Genomic DNA, 14,337 nt, shown 5'->3' on the forward strand with positions numbered 1-14,337 from the left:
CGCTAACAAACAAAAATGATGTTGCAGCCCAAGTTTTCCGGTGTTGTATTCTGCTTTCAATTTTTAAGGAATATTTTTTCTTTGCTCCGGGTACATGGCTATCGAAATACGCTTTACATATAAATATACATATTATAATTCATTTTATATATACTTGCATAGATATCATGTATATATATGTAAAGGGGTTATAACAACTAGGGTATTGTAATTTCAAAGCTTTGCGTTTTGAAACATGAACTCACAGAGTATTTCCATTATATAATATATAATTTGTTTAGTTTTGCATGTTTTCATTAACATTTAACATTAACACGACGACGGCGGCATTTACTGCTGCTTGGCCACTTTCGATACATTTTTATAAATCAGCTTTTATAAATGTTTACACATTTGCTCATCTTGGTACCATCAGCGAAAGCAATCTGTAGGTGTTTGAGTTGGTTAAGGAAACGCGGGGGGAACGTCGAGCAGTTTTGCTGAGCACTTAATCATCGGCGGGCAATGTCGGTCAGACTACGGAGGTTTTTAGATGCCCACGAAGCCGTAGACTTCCAGCACCCGGATCTCGAAGTCGCCCGATGGACACAGCGGCGGATTGTTGAAGGTCTTGCAGCTGTCCGTCTTGCCGAAACGAATGTTCTCGTCCATCCAGATGGCCTGCCCCTCGCTGTAAGATAGAATGGAGAATGAATAATAGCACCCGGGGCGGTGATAGCCAGCAGCATGAATCCTACCCGCCACCAATAGTGATCATCTTGGAGTCGGCCGCCATAAACAGCTCGGAGCTGTGTCCCAGGTCCTTGTCGCCCTCAATGCCCACCCATGGGTACTTGGCTCTTTCTGGATAGAGGGAGAACAAGAAGGTCTCGCCGGTACCGAAGTAGGCCTGTCGCTGGCCCTTGTCATCTTTTACATTTCTTTCAAACCAGCGCGAGGAGCAGTAGGCACCAAATACCTAAGAGCAAGACGAGAGCAGCATTTAATTTACAAAGTTTTCACATCAAGAAACCTGGTAACTCACCTCATTATTGCACGTTTTGATCATGAGCAGCGTGGGTTCATGCTGCTCCACACGAACGTAGAACGTGGTGAGCGAGCAGCCGTGCTCCTCCGTGGTGTAGAGCAGCACCGGTTGGTACATTGTTATCCGCACGGGCAGCCAGGACCACAGCGTGAACAGCTATGGGAGAACGAATGGCACATTTGTTAGCAACTCATCCAAACACGATTGAAGGCTATAACTTGGCTACGACTACGAGTAACGTATTGAAAGGGGTAGCAATTAGCCAATGACAGAACGAAATACGTTGGCGTGGGTAAATTAGAGTGAAAGAACATGAACTAAAAGGCCAAAAGTTCAACGAAAAGACAACTAAAAGCCGGGGTTACGTAACACATAAGAGGCAGCAACTCTCGATGAGGTCTACAATCTACGGAGAATAAACTGTGGCGCAAACTGTCAAACTGTGCTTCAAATCCAACTGAAAGCAGCGGCGGCGGCACGGCAGCAGCGCATCTCAAACTGTGGCGCGGCGTCTCTCAAACTGTAAGCGTGTTGTGAATTTAATTTAATCTATTTATTGCGCGACTCTCCGATTCTCAGATGAAATGCAGACTACTAACAATTAATAACAGCAGGACAGTGAGACTATTACATAGACGGGGACTGTTCCAAAATATTTTCTAAGACGACACGGAATGACAACTTTTTTGGAATTTTGGATAGGAGTTTCGAGGAATAATTGCATTCACTTTTAATGGAATTATGGAACGGATTGTAATGGCAATGGAAAGGGGGAAAACAGGTTGGAGGGTTTTCAATATGCAATGCAATGCTTACAAATTGTCTATCCGTCCAGGTTTTTATAAAATTCTTTGTGCCCGGCAAACCAAAATGCTATGAAAAGATATAGATGGATATATAGCAAAAAATTATATGAATGTGGCGGATGAGATCTGGGGAGGACACATGAAATCGACTTATAGATGTGCTAGCTGACTCTCCTACACCCTTCAATCTAACAACTTCTCTAGGAAAGAGTCGGGTTGACGTGTCTAAAACTCAGAGATCATCAGTTATAGTGAAAGAATTGCCAACTACACGGAAAACTAATAAATTAAGGCAAATCAAATTAAAACGTAAACGAAACTTTAAGAATGGAGTAAATCAACTAGTTTCCATTCGGTGAAAAAGGAATTCTGGCACTACATGCAGCTGGTTATGTGGTTTGAATGGAGTAAGTGAGTGGATAAAACGTGAGCCAAAGCTTCAAAACATATTGGAGGTATACATATTATACGAATAAAGTGTGTTTTGTTGGTATCTCGGTGGGAGTGGAGTGGATTGGAGTGGAGTGGACTTTGACTTTCACTTACATCTTCGTTCTTACAAGCTTGACTTTTCAGATTGTGTATGGGGTAAACGCCCATCGCGATGGCTCTATGACCGGGCGATTTCTCACCCTACAGTTTGTACATAATCATGATGGATGAAATATTTAACAGAATGCACCCAAATGCGGCCAATGAACCCGTGGAATGTATTTCACCGAATTCAAAAGTATGTATACATTGACCAAGCGTACGCAAATTTATATTGTATTTCGCAATTATTATTTTTGTAGTATCGTTAATATGAATATTCATTCATTCGTTGCCAAGGCAGCAAAAAAAGTACAAGAAAAATAGAAATAACGTTTTATATATTGATTTCATATATGGAGCAAATTCACTTGAGGATTATTGTTGGTTTATGTTGGTTTATTTCTGTATGTGAGTATAGGCTTTGCAATATATTATTTGTATTACAACAAAAAGCAACGAAAACGAATAAAAAGCTATTTGGTGTGGTTACTATAAGTGTGGTTATTGTTGAGGCTGTGCATTCGCTTTGAATGATAAGTAACGAAACAGTGGCGGCGACAAGTTATTTCATTCCGCGAAATAATAAACGACAAAATAAAACACAACACAACACAAAAGTCAAGTGGAAGCAGAACGGACACAAAAATCGAGTCGAATCAGTTCGGGGAGTTTGAGAATGAACTGGACTTGATCCAGTTGGTTCCGAACTAAAACTTTTCGTATGTACACGTAGTTGCCTTAAATTATAATTAAAAACTTTCCTATTTTCATGCTTTGAAACGCGACTCGAGTAAATTAATCAAATGGAATGTAGATTCAACTCATTCAAAGACAGTGTGGAAAGAAAACAACAGAACAAGCAGAATCAATCAAACATCGGCATCTTCTTTTGCAATAATAATTTTGTATAGCTTTTTACGGCCTCATACCAAATTGCGACAGCTCTCGGAGTGCAGCTTCTGGTTTTGTTTATTTATTGGGTGCGTTGTTTCAGAGTTGCAGAAGTTGTGAGAGAAACATAAACAGAAAACGAATAAAAATAAATCAGAGTTTACCATTAGACAAGGTGTTTTGCTTGTAGTGCTGTGCTGTGTGAATGGTTTCATTTGGGTCATTACTAACTGAAGGATTGCCTAACTCGGGTTCTGTTTGTATTCTGTATTCTGTACTCTGTTTTGCACTGTGTACTGTGTTTGCTGTGTATGCTGTGTGATGGTGGGTTGGAGGGGGCGTCGATTGGGTTAGGGGTTAATTCACATACCTCCCGGATGGTCAGGGTGTGGGACATCATTTGGATGTTGACCTGCGACTGACTAGTGGGCAGATTATCACTTGAACGCGATTTGATTAATTGCTTCGAACCGCTGGTGAGCACGGAGCGGCTTTTTAGTAGCATTTCAGTCTTGATAAATATTCTAGAAATATACTGGGTACTGCAATAGAAGAAATCTGGTGTTACAAACTGATCTGATAGTTTATAATAAGTTCATAGCTACCTCAGTCCCCTAATACTAAACGCGGCATGGAGCAGCTTCGCCGGCGACACTGGTATCTTCTTGCAGAACTTGATCAAAGCGTTGCCAATGTCGTTCTTGATGTTGTCCGGACTCCATTCGTTGTTCGACTGGCACTCCTTGTGAAACAGGTTGAGTATGACGAGGGCCACGCGGTACAGGACCTTGATGCCCTCGTGAAAGTAGCAGTCCATGATCCGCACCAGATGCTGGAAGGGTAGACCGGCTAGAATCCACCAGCACCAGTCCATGAAGATGCGTTCCAGCTTCAGGCCTGGGCAAATACGTTGGAAATACGAAGTAGCACTTTTCTGAACGATACACTTTTGATTAGCATTTGATCGATGGGTGTACTGGGGGTCTACTACTTACCGTGTGCTTTTTGGCTATCTGCATCACCGTCTTCCAGGTGACTTCGTGCTGTAGTTTCGTTTGATTGATGAATACCTTCTCCTTGCTACCGACCAGACCGGCCAGACATATGTAAGCCTCCTCCTCTGGAAAATATGATTAAGGCAATATTTATTATTTGCACAGAGTGTTTGTATTACCATTAAATACGTTAATGACAATTATTTTCTTATTGAAATGTTTTTCTTTCCGTTAATTGGAATATATGTAGCTGATAAAACACATTTCGAAAATAATTGCATTAATAGTTACCCGCTACACATTATTTGCTTGCCACCCAACGTGGCGTATACGTAATATTCGATATTTGATACGCCCCATTGGCACTTGTAAGAAAGATCGTATGGCAGTTTTCCAACAATTATCTATTTAATAACAGGCTCAACCTTAGCCACAATTTATGCAGCTACCACTCCGCACCCCTCCCTCCCAGAACCGCGTCCAATTTAATTGTGGAACTGCAGCAGCTCGACTTATAGCATTTGTGGTGGTTTGGTGTACACACTACTATATACACACAAATTACCGCAATGACGCAGCGCAAATTAAATTGAGAATGCGTTGAGCATCCGTCTGTGGAGTGCACTTTGACCAGCCTCACCCCCACCCCCACTTTCCCGCCCCAGCCACGCCCTCTGCCATTTCCATAATTAGCCGGCACCATTTTTCCAGCGACCTGTGTATGTGCGCTCCGATTACTTGATTTCTAAATTAGATCAAATTATGCAATGTCGCAGTGTTCGAGTATAAATACCCTGTCGGAGTTTTGCTCAAGCTGTTTTTCAGACAGTCGTGAGCTCAAAATTAGCGTAGCTGGCACTTAAGAAGTAATTGTGTGGGCGCCTCGCTGTCAATTAGCAATGGGAGTTCAGTTGGGGGAGTGGACTTGGAGGGACTTTAAATATAATTTAGGCACTGAACCGACTTGAACCTTTGCTGGGCGATAAGGCGATAAGGAGTCATCGGATTGATTTGCTGCATTACAAAGTTTAATTAGTTTCAAACGCCGCGGGGTAAACAAGCGCCTTATCAGCGGATTATGCCGGCTTATCAGTGGATTACACCGGCCCCAGGCGGTTCGACTTAGATTCCGCGGATTGCTCTCATTTGCCAGCGGATTGGAGCAGGGTCTGGAGTACGTGTGGTGTGCTGCGCTTTATCTATTGCGGAAAGGCAGCTGGAGTGCGGGCACACATGTGATAAGTTCATTAAATATTTAAGAGCCCTTGCCTTATATAGAGCATGACGTGTGTTAGACACTGCAATTGCAATTGCAATAATCTGCCAGCATTTGCATTAGCGCCAACTTTAGCGACCCCTCATCATCATTATCAGTCGCCGCGAACGCAGAAGTAAACAATTTCAATTGAAATTAATCAAAGAGCTGATAATAGCGACTTAAATCTGTGGGAAAAGCGAGTCTGCCAAAGAAACAGAAAACCAGAAACCAAGCTACATTTCAATACACACAAAGGTCGTATAGCTCATGAGACAGAAGTTTAAGTCGGTAGACGGCAGAGAGCACGTGCCGGGTTATTTATGAGATACTAGCCAACTAAAAATAGGCAAAGATAGCCTAAGGACCCACAGCCGAGATACACGAACAGAAACCAGGAGTCCAGTCCATCTGCTTTCCTGCTTTAATTAGCTCAGCAAACTCAAGCATAAACAATGCAAATACGGCAAGACAAAAACAAAGGCGGAAAAAACACACAACACACTTATAAACTTAGATAAAAGCGAAAATATCATTTTTGAATTGCTAATCGGCGGTGAGCAGCATCAAGCCAATCTGAATACGAGACATCATGAAACTAGGAACAGCTCTATAAGATATAACGGCTATGGATTTTAGAGCTTTCCGAATGGAGCTGATAAGATAGACACTGTTTACCTGTGTTACATCAAATCCCCTTCTTTCACCTGGGGAACCTTGGAAACCCGCCTCCGTTTCAGTTACTTAGCTAGCTCATGCATATGAATGGAAGAGGGCAGGAATATGCAAATTGAAGCAGCGCTATATTCCGATTTTCACTCTCTACCTGAGTCAAGACTGACGTCAGAGTGCCGTGCCATTAAAGACAAGTACATCACAATATCCATATACTTTAATCTGAATTGTGCGTGCCCGGCATTGCCAACTATTTGATGTGGCGATGAGCACTCCGTACGAAAATCGGGTAAGCCAAGTATGCCACGGCGACGATGTTTGGGTAGGGCGCAAAACACAAACTGAACAATGGGGAGCCAGAATGGCGCAGAACGGTGGAGAACCAATTGGCAAACAAATCCATAAACGATGGGGAACACACATGTGCGCATTTGGCTGCCGGTCCTCCGTGCGTTGTATGCTCACGTGAACCATTTTAAGATTCCAGAACAAAAAGCAGAAATACTATAAGCACTTGAATTTCAAAACCAGTGCTCACAGCCACAGCTGCTTGTCCAAAAGTAAATTACAGCAGCGTCGGGAGTAGAAGTTATTAGACACTCAGGAGCGGCACCACCCTGGATGTGTGTCGGTAACTAATAAACGTATTCAGGTCTTGAAGCCCGCCAATATCCCTATGTTCTACTTCGACTGTTGCTCTGTTTACTTTAAGTGGCTAGAGGCGAAAAATAAAGGCAAATGCAATGACGTCAACATCGAAATACAAACAGCTACCTATACCACTTTAAAGTTTAAACATTCGTTTATGTGCGACTCGTGAACTTGAGAACAGAAGAACAGAACGTTCCACATAAAACGCGTTGACTGAGCGCAGCGCACATTTCAATTTTCCTTATCCAAGTGTCCTTCGGTTGCCTCTCCTTGGAGTCTCACTGCTACTTCTTTCGATGCTTATGACGAAAATAAAGCTATTTCTACAATGGGGTCACAGTTCTGTAAATGAAAATGGGAAATTACCTCGAAATCTAGACCGGAATCGAACAGTTTTGTCTGCCAGGCAGACACAAAGGAGGGAAAGTATTTCGCACAGTGTAAACAAACCTTCGAAATGACAGGCTGTCTGACCTCCTCCTCAAAAAATCAGCTTATCAGCATCTCCCGAATATACATAAGTGCACACATATGTGTCAAATCGAATCGAGATCATTTTGAACGGGAGCAGAAATAAAAGTTTCTACCAATTATATTTTTATTGACATATTGTTTCGCTATTTCGAAAATTGAATCTAGTTAAGGACTAAGCAATTGCAATTGATTAGATTTCTGTAGATTATGCATATCGCCACAATTAAGAGGCTATCAATGGGTCACTCGCATGACCAGCTGTCAACTTAATCTAGCGCTAGACCTCCAAATACTCGGTGAGCGATTATAGTGCTGAATTTCAGAAACGAGTTTCTGAATGTTTCACAGCCACTTTCACATCCCTTTGAGTTAAATTGGTTCGTTTCGTATTCAATTATTTTTCCCATCATTGATGGAGCGGGACTCAGCGCATTTGGCGATCCGACTCCGCACCTGACTGGATGAAACCGAATTCCGAGTGAACAAAGTCAAATATTCGATTCTGTTATTGTGTCGCCAATAACAGCAATGAATAATGATTAACTGATAATGAAGTAGTACGGACAATTTTCCAGAGGCAACAACAAATGCGGAACTAAAGCAGACAGTTAGACGTTGATCACTTGACTATGGTCAAGTACAGTGGGTTACAGTTCAACATACAACTATATTGGATGCAGACGCAAGGCTATATAAATATTACAAAACATGTGGACTTAATCAAGGATGATTGCAAAGAAGCAATACCAGTTCAGTGCGCTCTTTTAAATAGTAAATATGTGGACCTTATGCAAATCGCAAGGACTGAACAGCCCTACAATGCCGGTTTCCACTGTACCGACAGACAGCACAAAGGAATAACTAGATTTGCATTAGAAATTATTTGGCGGCTCATTGCATGTTGGCCAATTCAATTAGCCAGAAAATCACGATACATCAATTTGCAACCAGATGCGATACGCGCCTAGAACCCCCAAATACACACCACACAGCTACATATGTATAAAGATACACCTACAGATGTATAGGGAGCTAACCGAGGGGCCTTACAATTGTGCCACTTATTTCTGTGTGCCTTGCAGAGGCGATAAAAATGACTCGATCAAATATTGACATTCACGTGTGCAGCGGATGGATAGGTGTGGAATGTTGTGTGGTGGAGTGCTGGCACTCCGATAACTCACCCGACATGAAATGCAAAAGTATCGATGTAATGGGATACAATACTGGACTGTAGGTAATATCGGGGCAGTCGTAGCCCAGGACATTCACGATGCGATCGGCCACGGCGCGTCCCGTGCTGGTCAAGTGGTACGGCAAACAGTGGGTGGCGTCCACAAAGGCGGGCAGCATGATCGGCTTCTCCGACAGCTCCGTGGTGCCAAAGACCTGAATGTTAGGCAAACACACATTAGATAAGGCACAATGTAGGGTGGAAGCTGGTCTACGAAACCCACCTGGTGAACCATCTCCCAGTAGAAGCCGTCCAGCATTTGCTGCTTGGTCTGGTGCTGGCCACACAGCATCGGCCATAGCTGGGCTCGGATCGGGGAGTTAATGGGCCACGAGTTCTCCCTGAGTATGTTCTTCACGTCGCGCTTCTTGCCCTGCTGCAGCAGCTGTTGGATCTCGGTGTAGGAGCGCAGGGCCGGCTCTTTGCCTGTGAAGGAAGATAGGGAGCACCGGTTAGACATGGCATGGCATAAGCTCCTCCGTGGGAGTAGATTACAAATGGAGAATATTAATAGATTCCAGTCGGTATGCACACTACCTTTTACTCGAAAATACCGTGTATCTACGATCTATTTTTGCCGAAATACATATACCTCCCTATAAATCGTATCTAAATCCCTTGCCATGATTCCATTGAATGATACCAGTCCTTACAGTTGATAAGGCGTTGAAGTACAATTTAATTAGGAGAGTCAGTATACAGTGTTAACTTGATTAGTGTTCAAGCTAATCTGTCTTAGGTTAGGTCATTAACTCGAACTAATCCTTCGACTATTTACACTATGCGACCAAGCACGAACACGAAGACCTCAAGTAGTCGAGGCTGCCGTTTTGGCTATTTCTGGCACTTCATACAACAATCATATGACACGATTGTTTTTGTTATGGCTAATAATGGAGGTTCTTGAGGTTATCACGCTCTAGAGCCTTTCAACTGGCAGTCCAAGGAACCTTTTCCACTATCATCAAAGGCGCGAGGCGCTTTTGATCAACACAGCTCAAGATAAAAGGCACTTGTGAACTTGTGATAAGTAGTTAAATTTAATGTGTAGGGTGGCGACATTACTCACGCCGCGAGTGGTCAAAATAAAATACTTGAGAAATACTTGCATCTGATAAGTGAAAAATGGGTACGAAATCGGAACATTTACTTGATGTGTCGCCGCAACAAATGTATTACCCAGCAAATGTTCTTTGACTAGTTTGCAGAAAGGAGCTGGAACCAGATTTTTCCAAATAGGAACCAGTGACGTAAGTTTACTTTATAAATTCTTCTGACATGGTCCCCCAAAAGTTTCTGTCTTTGGCAACTTTCTTAGAAATAAATTCCGATATCGCCTTTAAATGTTTTAAGCCTTATCAAGAACCCAGAAAGAAATAATTCTACCCAACCAATGGCATCTCCTCAATATTTTACCACATTTGAAATGAAAGCCTGGAGTCAACAGCCAATCGGCGTGTGCATTAGAAATGTAATTAAGTGCTGATATTACTGGAATTCTTAAATATAATGCTTTAAGGGTAAATCAGAAGCTTGTTGCATTAAATAATTGTTTCTAATTAGGTGCCATGGGATTAAGGGCATTCTGTACGAACACTTGGGCTGCGTTGTATCCACACCCCCCAACTTCACCCAGAGATGATGTGTCAACTGGGTGACAGCCGTAGATCTACTATCACCTCGGTCAGCTGGTCAACTGCGTATGTAGGACAACGCCGAGACCCCCACCCTGCTCCACCCGTGTCTGTGGCCACCTCAATGCCACTTATTGATTAGCTATCGGTGTGGGGGTAATTGATTGCACTGCGGACATGTCTCATTACAGGCGGCGACAGCTGATCGATTTTTGCATGCCCCTCTTATCGTCGATAACTGATAAGGTGGAAATCCAGGGAAATAGCGCCGGGCAGCGCCATATCAATATCGGGCAAAAATCAGATACTGAGCTGCAGAACCCACTGATTTGCTTGCCAGCTCGTTTCCCGCGATTTGAAAATAGGTTCGAATATCGCTCAAACACAAATCGTTTAGCATTAGGCCAATAAAGATCGGGGAGAACTATCAAATTGCTCGAATGCGATAAGATATGGGGTGAGTGTGTTTTCATTCAGCAAACGCAATAATAATAAAAACTGGTATAATTGGGTGGAGCTTCGTTCGGTCGCTGTGCCGCTTGTGGGGTAATTAATCCCCATCTACGGCATCTCGCGGATCCATTTGCATTTTTCGAGCAACGAATATGGAAAACTGCGATATATATGGTGTATATCGTCACCATACACTCGTGCACTGCACATTCCACTTACAACAGATGCAGTATGCAGTAGTTTTCCTATCAATGCAATCAATTTCATTTGTTTGCGACAGCGAAACAAACCGCTCAAAACATTCCGCATAATTGGATATTATGTCAGTTTACTATCGTACTTATAACGCCCAAGACAAAGCAGCAGCGATTAACTCACATTAAATCCGCTAAACGCCATTGAAAGAAAGTGTGCAATCTGATAAGGAGCACAAAACGCAGTGCAATTAAATAGCAACGTAGCGGATACCATTTGCCTTAATGCCGAAGCTTTGTCGCTATTAGTATGATAATGTATACACACACGAAAATATCATTCATTGTCTTCCACTGCAGCTGGGAATTTTGGAAATCAAAACAGATTTATTACCGCGGCTGCTCTGTTTTATTTTTTCTGGGTGCTATACTCCTACGACTGAATTATGCGTTACTTACTAAATACACCGATTTCAGTAATAGTAAACATTCGAATTTCACCCAAGGCATCTTTTTGAAGTATCAAAGTTTATGAAAAAACGGGTCAAGTGCAAGATTAATAAGTACTTGTACCAATCCTTGAATCAATTAACGCAAGGCTAATTGTCAAGTGTTCAAAGAACGAAAAACGACGGGGTCCACAGCAGTTTTAGAGCCTCTGAGCCACATAAATTGAAGTATTGCACATTTTTATTCTGTCAAGTAGTATCTATGTTCAACAGGAACCCATTTGTGGATTTAAACCTTGTATTTAGCGCATTTTACCCCGACTTAAGCGGTGATCCACGAGCTTGGGTTTAGTTTGAACTAAAGATTGGACTTTGTCGTGCTCGCGGGTTGTATTACCTGGACTGAACTGGAAGCACTGGCATTTGGTGGTGATGTCGTTCGAGCTGGCCGCGATGAAGAGCGGCAGCTCGAAGAACTTGTCGCACTCGGGATCGACGTAGACGCTGCTGCGCCGGCTACTGAACTGCTCCAAGTCTTTGATGCCCAAGACTTTGCCAACCATTTTTCACTCTGTGTTCTCGAATCGCTCCTGTCGTTCGATTTGTGTTTGTGTTTCTTTCGATTCGACGGGTGGGTCGCCTTTATTTTATTGTTATTTGTTGCTTTATTTAAATTTTTGTTTGTTCACTCGCTTTTTTGGCACCGAGAACGACATCGTTTATGTAGATTTCAGTCTCTCTCTTGTGTTGCTTAATTTCTGTGTTTTTCGTATTTTATACTCGTACACTCCGTTCACTGCTGCCTTTTATTGTTTTAATTTATTGCGATCTGCAATTAGCTGTCGCCCGAGCAGCGACGCCGGCAGCGCTTGAATTTAATTTGCAGCACATTTAGCATTTAAATTCTCAGATCACATTTTTTGCGGGCTCTGGCTGTATCGAAAAGCAATTTTAATACCTCCACGGCGGCTGGAAGAATTCAAGTCATTACGCATCCGCGCGATGCTAGCGGGGATTGGATCGCGGCCAAGAAAATCGGAGCACGGCGAGTTCTCGGACGGGCTTACGTGCGGAGCGTTCGGATGCGTCCGGGCTTCTCAGATATTTTCCGGCGGACAGGCCGGTTTCATTCGCGAGCCTTCTCAATGAAAGCTCCCCGCGAAGAATGTACGTATGAAACGAGAGCGATCGGAAACCTGGCGCGTGCAAGCTTTGCTGCAGAGCTTTTTCGTGGTTTCCTGCTCTGGCTATTCTGTTTTGTGATTTATTTCTGTTTTCCTTGCTTCTTTTCGTTTGTTTATGCATTTCACTGTCGGGCGCCACAGAGCGAACAGCTGTTTTCCGTTGCTCTCCCGCTCTCGGAGCGAAGAGAGGGGTAGAGAAACACCCAAATCTAGTGAAAATAGCTTTTGTGGGAAATTTCGTAAGCAAGGCGCAGAAAAACTTGGAAAATGGCAGGCGAGAAGAGAATTCTCTGGCATTCCTGCTTAGCATATACGTAACATGGATTTATGAGTGTTTGGCAAGGAAAATTCCATGCCACAAAATCAAATTTATGGCGAAGCCTCAGAAAGTGTTTTTTCTGGGTTTCGGAACAAGTCTTAGCAGCACATTGTGCAAACAGAAAACGAAGGAGAATTATATTCTATTGTAAATATTTATGTGGAATATTTTGTATAGCTTCCACGGAGGAAGCGAAGGCTGAACCATATATTTGGTAATATATTTACTAACACTGAACTGAGAACACTTTCGATTTAGTCTTCTGAAGCTATCAAGTGCAAAAGATAAAGAATCGCAAGGAGTTATATTTAGAGCAACAGCTAACAATAAACTGTTAATTTGTCTACCTCTTGCCATTTCATACCTCCAATTACGATAATTTACATTAATCTAACGACCCACAGACCCGATTTCCAGCACTCCGAGAAAATACTAGCTACAAATATCAATTTTCAACACTCACGTGATGCCCGCTTGCTATAACGCATTTCAACACACTTTTAGTGGCTTTATTATATTTTTTCTACCCCATCATCCGCCCATCTTTTTTTAGCGTATTCTCGAATGGATTTTTCACATGTTTTGTCAGGCAAAATTAAATAAAACCAAGTCAGCCGTTTGTTTATGCCAGAAATGTATAAATAAAATGAGAAAACAAACAGCGCGTGGCCATTGCCCACTGCGAAAAACGCTTTTCTCGACACTCTCGTACTGCAAATGATTAATTAACCAAAATGTTAAAAGTATACACATAGAAAAACCCAAACAAGACTGACGGCAATTACCTTTGGCTGTATCTGGTTTTGTAGGATATTCCGGGTATTTATGGGGAGGCACTGCCAAAATTTTCGACGACACAAAAGTGCCCTGTATCACCTATAGAACAGGTATAGATCTATAATTGGTGCCCCTTGAGCAATCTGTTGAGTCCCACATTGCCAATCATACGTGGGGTGGAAAAACAAACCCAATTTGCGCAATCATTCATCTCTAGTTATAGATTAAATGGGGTAAAAGTCTGCTGAAATCAAGGGTTCTATAAAAAGTCTACCAAAATACGCTTTCAGAGCCTAAATAGCATTTAATTGATATTAGTGAAGTGGCCGTAAAGCAATTGCAGATAAAGTTTGAATCGCTATCTTTATAATCTGTTCGTTTGCAGGGATCGAAGAATCGTAAAAATATAAAAGAACTTTTTGCAGCGGGCGGGAATACTTAATTACTCAATTAATTGATTCATTTCAATAATAATTGACGTAGTTTATTAGGAGCTTCGTGAGTATCCACTTATATGATTAACGCGACATTCTGCTAAATTTAATTCGCATAAATTACTAATTCTAGAGAGCGCATTAAGGTAGTAGGCGATCTAAGCGATCTAAAAGAAAAACCACACTCTTCATCTTGTGCGAAATCTTCAGCTTGACATCGACACACCAAAGGTCTAAAATAATTGTGACATGATCTAATGTACAATTTTTAGCAATAGGAAACAAACAATAGACCTAAGCAGAATCAAGAAGGAATATCCGCGTTGAAGGGGCCACAGCGAAAGGTTAGCG

At 42.3% G+C, this 14,337-nt stretch overlaps 1 protein-coding gene across 12 annotated transcripts in view; it reads right to left on the reverse strand.

Moving 5' to 3' along the window:
- Positions 1-251: 251 nt before the first annotated feature.
- LOC6548759 (TBC1 domain family member 24) overlaps positions 252-14,337 on the reverse strand; it is a 39,397-nt gene continuing 25,311 nt past the window's right edge. For 4 of the 12 annotated variants that reach the window (XM_026981199.1, XM_015156542.2, XM_026981200.1 and 1 more), the window contains exons 4-12: positions 8,766-8,968; positions 8,493-8,697; positions 4,254-4,378; positions 3,864-4,192; positions 3,629-3,800; positions 2,380-2,466; positions 1,025-1,183; positions 738-958; positions 252-670 (exon numbers count right to left, since the gene is read on the reverse strand). In XM_026981199.1, the coding sequence (XP_026837000.1) occupies positions 529-670; positions 738-958; positions 1,025-1,183; positions 2,380-2,466; positions 3,629-3,800; positions 3,864-4,192; positions 4,254-4,378; positions 8,493-8,697; positions 8,766-8,968 (1,643 nt within the window). In that variant the 3' untranslated portion in view covers positions 252-528. Of the gene's footprint in view, positions 671-737; positions 959-1,024; positions 1,184-1,843; positions 1,901-2,379; positions 2,467-3,296; positions 3,327-3,628; positions 3,801-3,863; positions 4,193-4,253; positions 4,379-8,492; positions 8,698-8,765; positions 8,969-11,669; positions 12,464-14,337 lie in introns of those variants that run through there. The other 8 variants (XM_026981197.1, XM_026981198.1, XM_001974053.3 and 5 more) reach the window with 8 other exon arrangements.

This window comes from Drosophila erecta, unplaced genomic scaffold, assembly GCF_003286155.1.
Source record: "Drosophila erecta strain 14021-0224.00,06,07 unplaced genomic scaffold, DereRS2 tig00000092-arrow-pilon, whole genome shotgun sequence".
Lineage (NCBI taxonomy): Eukaryota > Metazoa > Arthropoda > Insecta > Diptera > Drosophilidae > Drosophila > Drosophila erecta.